We start from the raw sequence: 11973 nt of genomic DNA, 5'->3' as shown, positions 1-11973 counted from the left end.
CTGTCGTAAAATGAGACGTTAAATTTGAAATCGAGAAAAAAAATAGGGGGTTCCATTTGAAATAAGCAACTTTTTGAGGTTTAAAAACATGCAAGCTCAGAGGCTAATTGCGCGGTTTAGAAGTATTTCCTCATAATTTAAAACATATCTACGCGTAGATCATGATGTTCTGTTAGAATCGCTGAAAACTGTTTTCCAAAATTCGCAGCGGGTAGTGTACAGCATCGATTTCTGTGGAACCCAGTAGCTGTCAAAACTTTCACATTTTTACGAATAACTCGGAAATCGTAAATTTTTCAGGTAAAACGTTTGACACAAACTTAACTTAAATTTTGACGACAAATCTGAAAATGAATGAAAAAAGGGGCGGTTCCATTTAAAAAACCAAAGTTGGTAACTACCACACGTTTATGATACACCTCGTATATTGGAAAGTAATTTTAAAATGTTGACCTTTTAAACATGAAAAACTTTCGTAGGACGTATTTTCTTGTAAAGTTCATATTTACTGATATATCGCACTTTGACGCACTAATGAGCAACCCTGTATACAGTTAATATATATTTGGTATAATTAACCATTTACCTGTCAAATAACCGCTATTCATCTAAATGTTCTACACACCAAAAAAGAAAATGCTAAGATTTGAGATGAGACATGATAATACAGAAAAAGACAAGCTAAACAAAGATGCAACGCTGTGAATGCTACAGTGGCTTTATACAAGACAGTGGCGACAATAGGGCCAAAGCTCCTCCCATTCGACATTATGGGTCGAATCAATTTAGCACCAACATATTTTGCATTGATCTGTAAGTCTCTTTCTTTAATTTGAAATTATTGCCATAATATAAAACATTTTGCGGTTATATTAGTAACCAGCTTTAAAGATGGGTTTGTCTATATAAAATACCTTGCCTTGAGAGTTAAGTCAGCTGAATCGAGATGCAATTCAGCACGTAAAAAGAATTGTTCACAGCAATGGAAATTTAGGTTACGTTTAGGTTTTCAGTCTTGTTCGTTCTCGTTATAAATCAAACGTTTGTTTTTAAACGAGCGTATAATAGACTCACTTGTAACCATTACTGAGTAATGTTTATTGTCTAGGCCTCAGGTATTAAAACACACACAACAAACATTATAAGAGATTATTTGGCTTTATTCAATAAAAACACACATTTAATTTCTGATGTCTAGACGCAATATGATACTCTATAAAATTCAGAAATTAAGAGCGAAATACTACAAATATGTGAAGTAAAACGCGAATAGCTTCATAGTCCGCATAGTAAATAAAATAATTTCTGCCCCAAAATGGCGAATTTAATCACGTGAAGGCCTTAACCAATAGAAAACCTGACTACCATTGTCGCCACTGTCTTGTATAAAGCCACTGTAGTGAATGTGAATGTGTGACCTATAGTCGGTACGTTATAACTTTGGTCGCACGTCATCAAACGTCGGCCGAGCGTTGTTGCCACAATCGCCATAAATTATGTATATAAACATAAATACTCAAAGCATTCTTAAATTATCTCAATGCTGTCTCGCTTTTGCTGATTATTCTTTATGGAATAATGGTTTATTTGAAAATCGCAAATATACCGTCAACGTGTACTTATCGATGAGTTATCGATAAGTACATGACAAATGCAACAAGCAAACGTCATGTGTTATTAAAAAAATTCCGATAAATCTACGATCGATTCGGCAGCATTGTGATTTTCACCAACCTAATAATTTTAAAGATGAACAATCAACATCTCTTTAAATTAGGTAGTACATATTCTAAAGTTCTTTCGCATTCTATGATTGCTTGATGTTCTCCAATGCCCAAAACTCAACGAAAAAGATTCGACTTATCACACAAATTTCATGCATAATTGTTTTTATGTTGGTAGTCAGATTTCGTCACTGATGACGCGCAACCAAAGTTATAGCGTACAGACTATAGTGATTTAATGAATGATAGTGAATTAAAAATATATTAAACTGTTATGTACCGTAAGCTTTACGTCTTCCTTTTAGTGCCCCAGAAGCCGTACTTGATTTACCTTGAAATGTATTAAAACATGCATATAATTACGAAAAAAATGTATATTATTAGTGAATCTATATAGTGGAATTTTAGTTTAGTTTAGCGAAAGAAGCATCATGCTATTGTATTTGCAAATTTAAAGTGAAACATGCAACAGTAAATCCTCGATAATATGGCATTCAGTTATTCGCCACCATCCCAGTAGCATGTCAATGAATCCCATGAAACATAAGTTCTTTTGTGTACCTATTCGGGGCAAATGTGTGTATGTACATAATATACCTTTTGGATATGTTGTTCATTTATGAGCATCCTAACCGTTCTACATTTTTTTTTTTCGATTTTACATTAGTTTCAAGGTTATAACCATTCTAAATTTGAATTTATTCCAATTGAAAAAAATCCTATTAAATTCCCAGAAGACTGGAAAGAAAGCATAATAATCCTCATACACGAAAAAGGAGACAGAATGGATTGCAAAACTTATAGAGGAATATCGCTTATAAACGTATCATACAAAGTGCTATCAAATATAATCCTGTCGAGAATTACCCCACTCACAGAGGAAATAATAAGAGATTATCAGTATGGCTTTCGGACACAACCGGTCAACTGTTCACGATCAGACAGATACTAGAAAAAAGCTGGGAATTGAATAGGCAGCTACACCATTTTTTTATAGACTTTCAACAGGCCTATGATAGTGTGAAAAGAGTTAAGATCTGGGAGACGATGGCAGAATTCCGGATACCTCATAAAATAATAAAACTAACCAGAGTTTGTGTAGAAGGGTCCAGATGCAGAGTAAAGGTTGGGAGCGATATGTCGGACTTATTCAGAGTAAGTACGGGACTGAAGCAGGGTGACGCGCTGTCCCCTACTCTTTTCAATATTGCCCTGGGGAAGGTCGTAAGGAACTCGAAACAAAGCTCTTCCAAACGAACGATTCACAACTAACACTTGCTTATGCGGACGATAATGACGTGGTGGAAACTAGCGTAATAAACAGCAAGGAAACGTTTGTTAAACTGGAACACGAGGCATCTAAGATGGATCTAAGGATCAACGAAGGCAAGAACAAATACATACACATCTCTAGAACAGGCAGAGGGAGACTGGGACAAAATGTGACAATGAATGAATACAACTTTTATATTATTATACAACTGCTTTTATGCCCTTAAGAACGTATTTGGATCCAAATAAATTACTAGAAGATCTAAAATCAAAGTATACAAACGTCATCAGACCTATCATCATGTACGGCTGCGAATCGTGGACGCTAACGGTACCAAATGAGCAGATCATTCGAAGATTCGAAAGACGGATACTGAGGAAAATATACGGCCCGACAAAGAATCCACAGACGCAGCAGCACAGAAGTAAAACTAATACAGAACTGAGAGAGCTATACGACGAACCGGATCTGTGCAACATGATAAAGGCTCAACGGCTTAGATGGGCAGGACACGTGCGTAGGCAGCCCGAAGATAGGCTAATACGACTGGTATAGCAGAAAGCCCCATAGGAGAAAACACCAGTTGGGAGATCCAGACTAAGATGGCGAGATAACATCGCTGCTGATCTGAGAAAATTGGGCGTCGAAAATGGTACGGATCTTATGACCGACCGAGTTGGATGGAGGTCGGAAGTCGTCGCGTCAGCCAAAGCGCATCAGGGGCTGTAGCGCTACACTGTACGCGAGTAAGTAAGTAAATTTAAATTTCTATTTGCACTTGCTGAACGGCTGACGTCACTACACCCGGCTTTGATTTGGCTTGCATTTGGTTCCCGTGGTGTGGGGTTCACTTTCAACTTTTTATGTTCAAACCAGCTTTAATGGGTGCGAAGTGGGGTTCAGTTGGTGATTTGAAGAAAATGGCTTATAAATATTGTATGGTGCCGGAGTGCAGCAGTACTAAGGTGCCTACACCAGAAAAAATATTTATAAAAGTGCATTTGGACGAAAAACGGTTAAAACTGTGGCTTCAAGTGGCATGACGAAATGTGAAGGCTTCCAAAAAGATATTGACAAAAACTTGTATTTTTGCTCCGTTTTTGAATCAATCGTTGATGCAAAAATATCACCCGTTTGAAGAAAATCCAGATAGGACAAAATAGAAAAATATAGACTGGTTAAAATTTATCCACCAGTCCAGTAGCTTTTCTATTAAATCTGAGAGCAAACAGTTGTATACTCAATTTATAGCTAATCAAGGGTAATGAATTTTTATGTATACCCGTTTTAAACGTCCTCACTCAAAAATAATATAACAAAAACCAAACTTATACCGGCTTTCAATTTGAAAACTTCCCAACCTTAAGAAAGAAAATCTGCAAGAAATATCTTTCTTGCAGGCAAAAAGATGAAAAATCAGAAAAACCCGTCAATTTTATTTTAGTCAATTTACGGGTCCTGATTCCTAACGAATAGGGGTCAAAGTTTTACTGTACTACAAATATATGAAACATAAAAAATCAAGACAATTTCACAAACAACTAATATACATATATGTATTAATCAATGTACTTACGTGTTACAGGAGTGAACCATTTCAATATAAGTCTAGTTATTACCGTGAAGTCGATTGGAATTCCACTAAGTATAAGCTTGGCCAAAGCTGTGATCACTGTATGTCTGATATCGTCATTCTAAATTACAAAATAAAATAAAATCGTGTGTGATCGTTCAGGGAAAACAAAACTTTCGATGTTTTAGATTTTCCATTTATTTCAGTGAATTTAAGGAATTCAGTAAATTAATTTCAATCGGCTTAATAAGCACTAATTATTTATGGTCGCTCTTTTTCTCGCCAGTCCAAAACATATAGCAAAGTTGCTTTCTTAAGAAATAATACATATAGCGTAAATAATGACCATAAAATATTTATAAATTATTTTAGATAAAAGGAGCATTATACGTCGTTATGAGCAATTAATTATTATTGTACAAATTATGATTATAAGTAAAACTTACTTCGTCATCCATCATATCCATAAAAACACTTAAAATTGAATCAATAGTCAAGTTTGTATTAGCCAACGAGTTCAGTTCGTTTGCATCTTCGTTGTACAGGCGTCTTTTCGTATTGTTCGTAACATAACAAATATCCGCTTCCGTACTGAACAAATTCATTTCTGAATCTCTTATAAGATCGGTCACAATAGAGATAGAATCTATCAGCATGCTCTTATTTAAGTCATGTTTGTATCGATAGAAGCAAATCTAAAATTGGAAACAAATTATACGAAATAGAAAACCAATGATCCAAGTGGGATACCGAAAAACTCAGCAATTATAACTAACCCAAACTAACTAAGACTACCCAGACACAATCCAGAGCGACAGACCACCAGCTCTGGGAGTCCATAAGAGAGCATTTCCCAAACCTCACCGAAAAAAAAAAAACTAAGACTAACCCAGAATAACACAAACTGAAAACACGTCTTCGGATAAAATAAAAATAAATCGAGTGGAAATGACAATGCTAATACCTATCAAGTATGAGTTTCAAACTTTTTTACAACAAATTAATAGTAAATTGTGCAGAAAATCAACGTATACGAAGATGCCATTATGAAAAATAGTATGAGGTTGAAACATTTATATACAAATGGAAAATAAATTAAAATAATTCTCACCGGATTACACAAAGCTTTCAAATATTCTTGAGCCAGTTGTCGATCAAAAGCGGAATAAATTGCCAAACATTTAAATACTCGCCAATGAATTTCAGGATTATTATGCTGAATAAGCGGCATCAAGAACTCCTGCCTAAAAATAACACAGGCTGCAACGTTAACACTAATTTTAATTGCAAATGTAGCATATTTTATTTTATTTTAGTAGAGCCCTTTTACACGAGGATAGTTTTACCCGGCAACTATTGCTTCGGATATTCGTTTAACATAAAGCCTTATGGAACCATACACCCAGTGATACTTTTCACAATCAGTTTCGGCAACTGAATTTCGATCTGCCGTGAGTTCCAGTCGCTCTGGCAATTTTAAGACTTCCGGGGCCGATTTTCTATGGGCCTTTATGGACCTGTTCGTATATGGACTTGCTAATTATAAGAACCCGGCTACTACTTTGCTGTCTCGCTACGAGTCTGCGATGAGTATCCCGCAATGTAAATGGCATCGGAGATTTCGGTCTGCCACGAATCAGCCGGCAACTGTATCCTCGTGTACAAGAGCTCTTATAGATATTTTAGTACATAAATAAAAATAATACCTGGTAGTTATTAAACAAGACGGCAATTTTTTCATATTGGCATGCCCCAGGATTGCTGCCAGAATATCCAAACACCAACATAAGGTATCTGAATCATCAGCGGTGACACGTATCTGCTGTACCTCCAAATTGTCAGAAAGCAATTTTTCTAAGATTCTTTTGATCTCTTGTAATTTATTTGTTAGGTCTTGAGCTTTTAAAAACTCTTCAGCTTCGATGGCAGCTTCAAGTTCACTTTCTAACATGATCTGTTTTACTTTCAACTCAGACGCCTAGAACAAGTGAAATTTTATTATCGGACATTAGATAACATTCGGTGGATAAGCACATATTTTATCCGGTCTGTCTACGTATTAGAGTACTTCATCTTTGTTTAATCCCACCCATATTAATCAATTTTTGTCACTTGAATAAAAATTTGAATCACCTTAAAAGCTTTCTCTCGTTCTGTATCTTCGTCCGGCGGTTTGTCAACCAAGGGTTGCCAAATGTTTGAAATAATTAGATTTCCTTCAAAAGCAAAAGAATCCACATTAGGTTCCAACTTACTGCCAATTGCGACAAGTTTATTCAAAAGCCGAGACTGTAATCTATGTTTGCTTAATAACGTCTTAATCAATTCTTCCAGTGTTTTCCTACCCACCTAAAAATGAATACAACAGGACAATGTGTAAATCATTCCAATTTCTAAATTTTATTTCATCAAGGCACTATTTGTCTAACACATACTTCATCTGACAAATCATATTTTTCTGCCATATCAAATAAGTGACATAGTATGAACTGAATATTTAAATATTCCCATTCTTCCAAATTCTTGGATAACGTATTGTGTGCGACCCTAAAATAAGAAGGTTTCTTAGATTTAAATAATTTAAATTGAGGATTAGGGTATCCTCGACTAACTCTCACGAAAATACATACCTTGAAATATAGTTACAGAATATTGTTAGATCCGGAATAACCTTATCCAGATACTCTTCTAAATCTTCAGATTGTCGCAGATATTTAACCACGATATTCCAGTAATGAATTAATTCATTCTGTATTAAGTCTTCCGGAATAACTTTAGTATCGTCGAGAGGTAGCGCATCGATTAAATCATTAATTGGTTCAGTTCTAAAAAAAGCCTAGTGTAAATATCAAAATTAAATGTACAACTAAACATGCCTTATTTAATAAATAACCCGTGTAGCTACATTGGTGTAAATTAATGTTGTTTGTAAAGGGATAATAAAATATAACCTACTTGAAAAATACCTCCATAATTTTAGTACTAAGATCCTCTGTATTCGATATATCATTTTCCTCCCCATCTAATTTTATAGATTTCAATACACCCAAATATGATCCGTTGAAGTTGGAAAGCCACGAGGGCAACAAACGTTCCAAAAACATTTTTTTAACAATTGGATTCGTCTCTGCAAAACCACTCCTGAGAATGTGTTGCCTTTGTACAATTTTAAAATATTTAATCCCTGCAAATAATTACCATTCAATTTACAATGCGCCAGCTTGTAATATTTTGTTATGTATTATATATGTTTTATTTATTTGTGCTTCGGTCGCATTGGAAGGAACATAGATAATATTGTGTTTAACAAAGCATTGAAATAAAAAAATACCTATATCCGCTAAGCGACTGAAAGCAGTGCTACGTACTCGAGGGTCATTATCTCTGACCTTTTCTGATAATTTTTCAATGCTTTTTATATTCGGGGCTATCCATCGTACTGCTTCTCGGCGTACCTAGAACAAACACGTTTATACCAGCAATTTATCTTTAAATTAAATATAGTTTAATTTCGTCACTTTTAAATAAATTGAACAAGTTCCTTTCTAAAGGAAACTTCCAGGAAATAGTACGAAAAAGTAAAAAACGTCGATACAAATACATTACTTACCATAGAATTCGAATCGTGCAAGCATGATATAAAAGCGTTAATCACGGGACATTCTCTATTTGATGGGGTTTGAAGCCTTGCAAGTGCTAACACAGCTTGATGTCTTACTAAAGGTTTGATGTCCTAACATAGATTAAATAATACGCTTGTATTAATACTGTGCATAAACAGAAAGTATTATGAATAAAGCATACAATATCTATTCTTCAAAATAAATGATAAACTATCTTAAACCAACCTGTACAGCTTCTAGTAAATTATTCTGAATGGTCTGGCCCAATAAATTTTCCATAGTAACATCATCTCCAATGTTGCGTAAAGTCGACGACCAAAATATACATATATTTTTTTTAACTTGTTGCGGTAGGCAGCCTTTTTGCATCTAAACAAATTATTATACGAACATCAGCAACATCAAGGGTCAAGTATAAAAAAAATTCAGTATGCACTTCAAAGCCAAAAAATCTAATGACAATATGATCTTTGATAATGAAAATGGTAAAGTAGATGGAAACTCCATTGAGACAACGTAAACATTAGACTGCGAATTTAATAAACGAATGTTTTTTATATAGGAACTGTATGCAGGATTTTAATAAACATTCTTTCTACATCTTTTATGCTATAGCATCGTTCTATTGACAGAACTTACCTTGGTAACTTCATATATCAGAAATTTTAACAAATAGGGCTCGAAATCATTCTTGTGGGCCTGATGTTGTACTGTGGTAATATATCCGACAAACTGTCCCAGAAACTCAATTGTGTTTCTAGTATTAGGATTATTACCATCTCCTCTCGAAGCAGCTTTTAAAATGTTTAGATAAACATGGGAGAACTCTGCGAAATCCACCTAGAACATTAGATACGTGTAGTAACGGTACATGATGGGGATTATTGAGGCTTAAAGGGCCTACATACAATTGACACAATTTATCTGAACATTAGACTGATTCACTGGGTCAATTCTCTCTCTGAGAAACAAGTAGCTTAAAGATGTTCAACGGTGTCACAAGTAATCTAGTGTTTGTAAACATTATGAAGAACTGTTTCTATAGATGAAATGTTATATCGGTATTTATTATTATATTATCATATGTATAATATTATCGATATATGATAGACAAGGCTCAAACGGTGTAGTTATCTGAACCTTGTTTTGACCAAACAATAAAGGCAAAGCAGGCATATAGGAGCACTGCTTGTTCCTTGAAGCAATGAAAACATGGACATATATTGCAAGTAGCTTCATAATAGTAGATCATTTGTTTATAGTTAAAATTGATGAAGAGGCTCCTGAAGTATTTGAAAATCTGATTTGAATATTTGTAAGTTATATACTTAACCTAAATATACAGTCTACCTTGTTATATTCCTTTTCCATGAATTTAACATTCTTCAAATGATTTGCAGTCGACGTCTGGGAATTGTCCACTATGTGCACTATTCTTCGTTCCATTTTATATCGGTAATTTATTTAAAAAAAAACTATACATTTGTATTTTCCGCTTTGTTTGTCTCATAAACAGTCAAAAAAGTTTACCCCGTTTACTCGACTAAAGTCTGACGCCAATTGCATTTGAAAAGCGTCGCATTAGTCGATTATATGTATATCTCACTTGTACGTAATGCAATCCTCATGTGAGAGTGAAGAGCGGCGATATAACGTCTAATCAAACTGTTGCCAGATCAGACTTTTTCAAATTAACAGAATGGCCAACAGAAGGATATCACCAACCTAAAATAACTTTTTCCATATTCAGGGTGTTCCAGAAATATACCGACAAACTTTTAAGGGTGGTAGGAAGATCATCAAGATGGTAGAAAAGCCCTTTTGGTAGTGGTTTAGGAAATCCGTGATAATTGGGCTGGAAATCAGGAGCTTTTCTGCAGCTATTGGCTTACGATAATAATAGAGTTCAGATTGTCGTTTATCTCATTCCTAATACTTTTTATTTGAAAATTTAAAGAAATATGCCGTTTTCGGCTAGAATTACATTGTTCTGTTTGGAGAAATATGCTTGGCAAAACAATGAAAATACACAAAATAAACGTCACTGAAGGAATTTTCGCCTGTGATGTTTCTACGTCTATAACTCTGTTTTTTGCTTTATTAGTATTGTCTGGTATTGTTTACTTTGGATTAGCTTGTGTTAGTTTGGGTTCGTTTAGGCGATGCCTCCGTAAGACTCTTACTCTCGTCGTCTAGGATGACGTAACGGAGGCCTAGGTTTAGGTTATCTTAGTTAAAACGCAAAATTTGTTTGCAGTTTAAAAAGCACCGAGTCTCAGTCTCAAAAACTTTGTGTTTTTTACGTTAAAGTACGCTTCAAATTAAGCACTTAGCGAAAAAAAATTCCTGGATGGTAACAAATTAAGTCAAAAATCACTTAACTACAAACTTTTCAAATTCCATTCAAATGAGATTTTCCGGTGATATTTGCTGCTTAAACGTGTTTTAGGTATCAATAATTTATAACTCCACATGCAAAATTGTCGCTAAGATGCATAATAATTGTGTTTTTGCAATTGTTAAGATTTTTTAGTAATTATATATTTTTTGTAATTTGGTAATGACCAAATCCTTTTTGGTAATAGTGTGGAAAATTCGGCGCTTGCAGGAGTTTAAGTTCGCGATTAACAATTGTTCACTTTATAAAAAATCACATTAGAAACTCTTCGAAAAAATTCGCGCATTTGCTAAAAATATCATTTGTTTTCACTTGCTTATTTCCTAAGCACATTTTGTAGGTATTTTAGACTAGTTTCGTCTATTTTTGTTAGTTTGATGACGTGCTTTTTTCTCTTTTCAATAATATTAAACCGCTATTTCCACTAGAACGGGGTTTCACCGATAGTTTGACTAAATATTGGCGATTGCCATTCGTTTGCTATAAAAGAGCTAATTCAAACATATTTCTGGGCCAAAAAGTCGGCGTAGCGTTTTTTCAGAATAATTTCATAAGTTTTTTCTAGGCAGAGAGAAAGTCTTGCTACTTGGTATGTTGGCAATATACCCAAAAATCCGAAAACATAGCAATAATTTACAGGAGGAAAACACTAATACATATCTTTATTTCGAAGACAATCGAAGTTGTTTTTACACCAGAACAATCTTATTAAGCAAAATCTAACTATGTAATGTTGAAAAATTGGATGAAAAGAATTAACATTTGAATAATAAAACCATCCTTATATTGAGAATACACGAACCGTTTAATTTAGAGTGTAATTTAGAAGATAGCTCTAATTAGCACATGAAAAGTTTCCTTAATTGACGATCTATATACCACACGTACCTAAAAAGAGAATAATAAATATAAAACAAATAACTTCAATATCATATGAAATATGGACGATTCAAGGCTATAAGGAAAAGGTCTTACTTTACTAAACAGAGACATTTTACAGAGTTACTTGGTGTACCAGAAAGAATTGCATGTTGGGATAATAATTAGCTCAAAACCGGACCGGGGGTGCTTGAAATTAAAACATAGAAATATATACGTACATCAGATTCCTCTATGCATCTGATGATACTGAAAGTTTCAAGGTTCTTCAAAATAAAGATTGTTATTAAATTTTTTGGTGATAACTTTGACACTCGAATCGGTATTTTTCAAACCCACCACTTCCCGGTTAGAAAAATTTTGCTAATTCAGCATGTTTCCACTCGAATCATCTGCGATAGAATTTTGTACAGGAATTTGCCAGACACCCTGTACAGGGTGTCCCGTAAGCTCATGATCAAAAGGATACTGCGATATTCTTTGGACCAAAAGAAGACGATCTG

The 11973-nt window shown here is 34.4% G+C and overlaps 1 protein-coding gene across 2 annotated transcripts in view; it reads right to left on the bottom strand.

Annotated features, from left to right (window-relative positions):
- Window positions 1-9811, bottom strand: part of LOC109538349 (condensin complex subunit 3) — a 19732-nt gene extending 9921 nt beyond the window's left edge. The window contains exons 1-14 of one of the 2 annotated variants that reach the window (XM_019905555.2): window positions 9544-9811; window positions 8833-9033; window positions 8419-8562; window positions 8181-8303; window positions 7902-8025; window positions 7526-7754; window positions 7201-7395; window positions 7006-7117; window positions 6704-6919; window positions 6277-6548; window positions 5682-5814; window positions 5017-5265; window positions 4574-4691; window positions 2005-2055 (exon numbers count right to left, since the gene is read on the bottom strand). In XM_019905555.2, the coding sequence (XP_019761114.2) occupies window positions 2005-2055; window positions 4574-4691; window positions 5017-5265; window positions 5682-5814; window positions 6277-6548; window positions 6704-6919; window positions 7006-7117; window positions 7201-7395; window positions 7526-7754; window positions 7902-8025; window positions 8181-8303; window positions 8419-8562; window positions 8833-9033; window positions 9544-9639 (2263 nt within the window). In that variant the 5' untranslated portion in view covers window positions 9640-9811. The remainder of the gene's footprint in view (window positions 1-2004; window positions 2056-4573; window positions 4692-5016; window positions 5266-5681; window positions 5815-6276; window positions 6549-6703; window positions 6920-7005; window positions 7118-7200; window positions 7396-7525; window positions 7755-7901; window positions 8026-8180; window positions 8304-8418; window positions 8563-8832; window positions 9034-9543) is intronic. The other variant, XM_019905556.2, reaches the window with a different exon arrangement.
- Between the last annotated feature and the right edge of the window lie 2162 nt (window positions 9812-11973).

Source organism: Dendroctonus ponderosae, unplaced genomic scaffold (assembly GCF_020466585.1).
Source record: "Dendroctonus ponderosae isolate FM_Combo_2020 unplaced genomic scaffold, Dpon_F_20191213v2 Dpon_F_20191213_2, whole genome shotgun sequence".
Taxonomy (NCBI): domain Eukaryota; kingdom Metazoa; phylum Arthropoda; class Insecta; order Coleoptera; family Curculionidae; genus Dendroctonus; species Dendroctonus ponderosae.
This window is presented reverse-complemented; position numbering and strand designations above follow the sequence as displayed.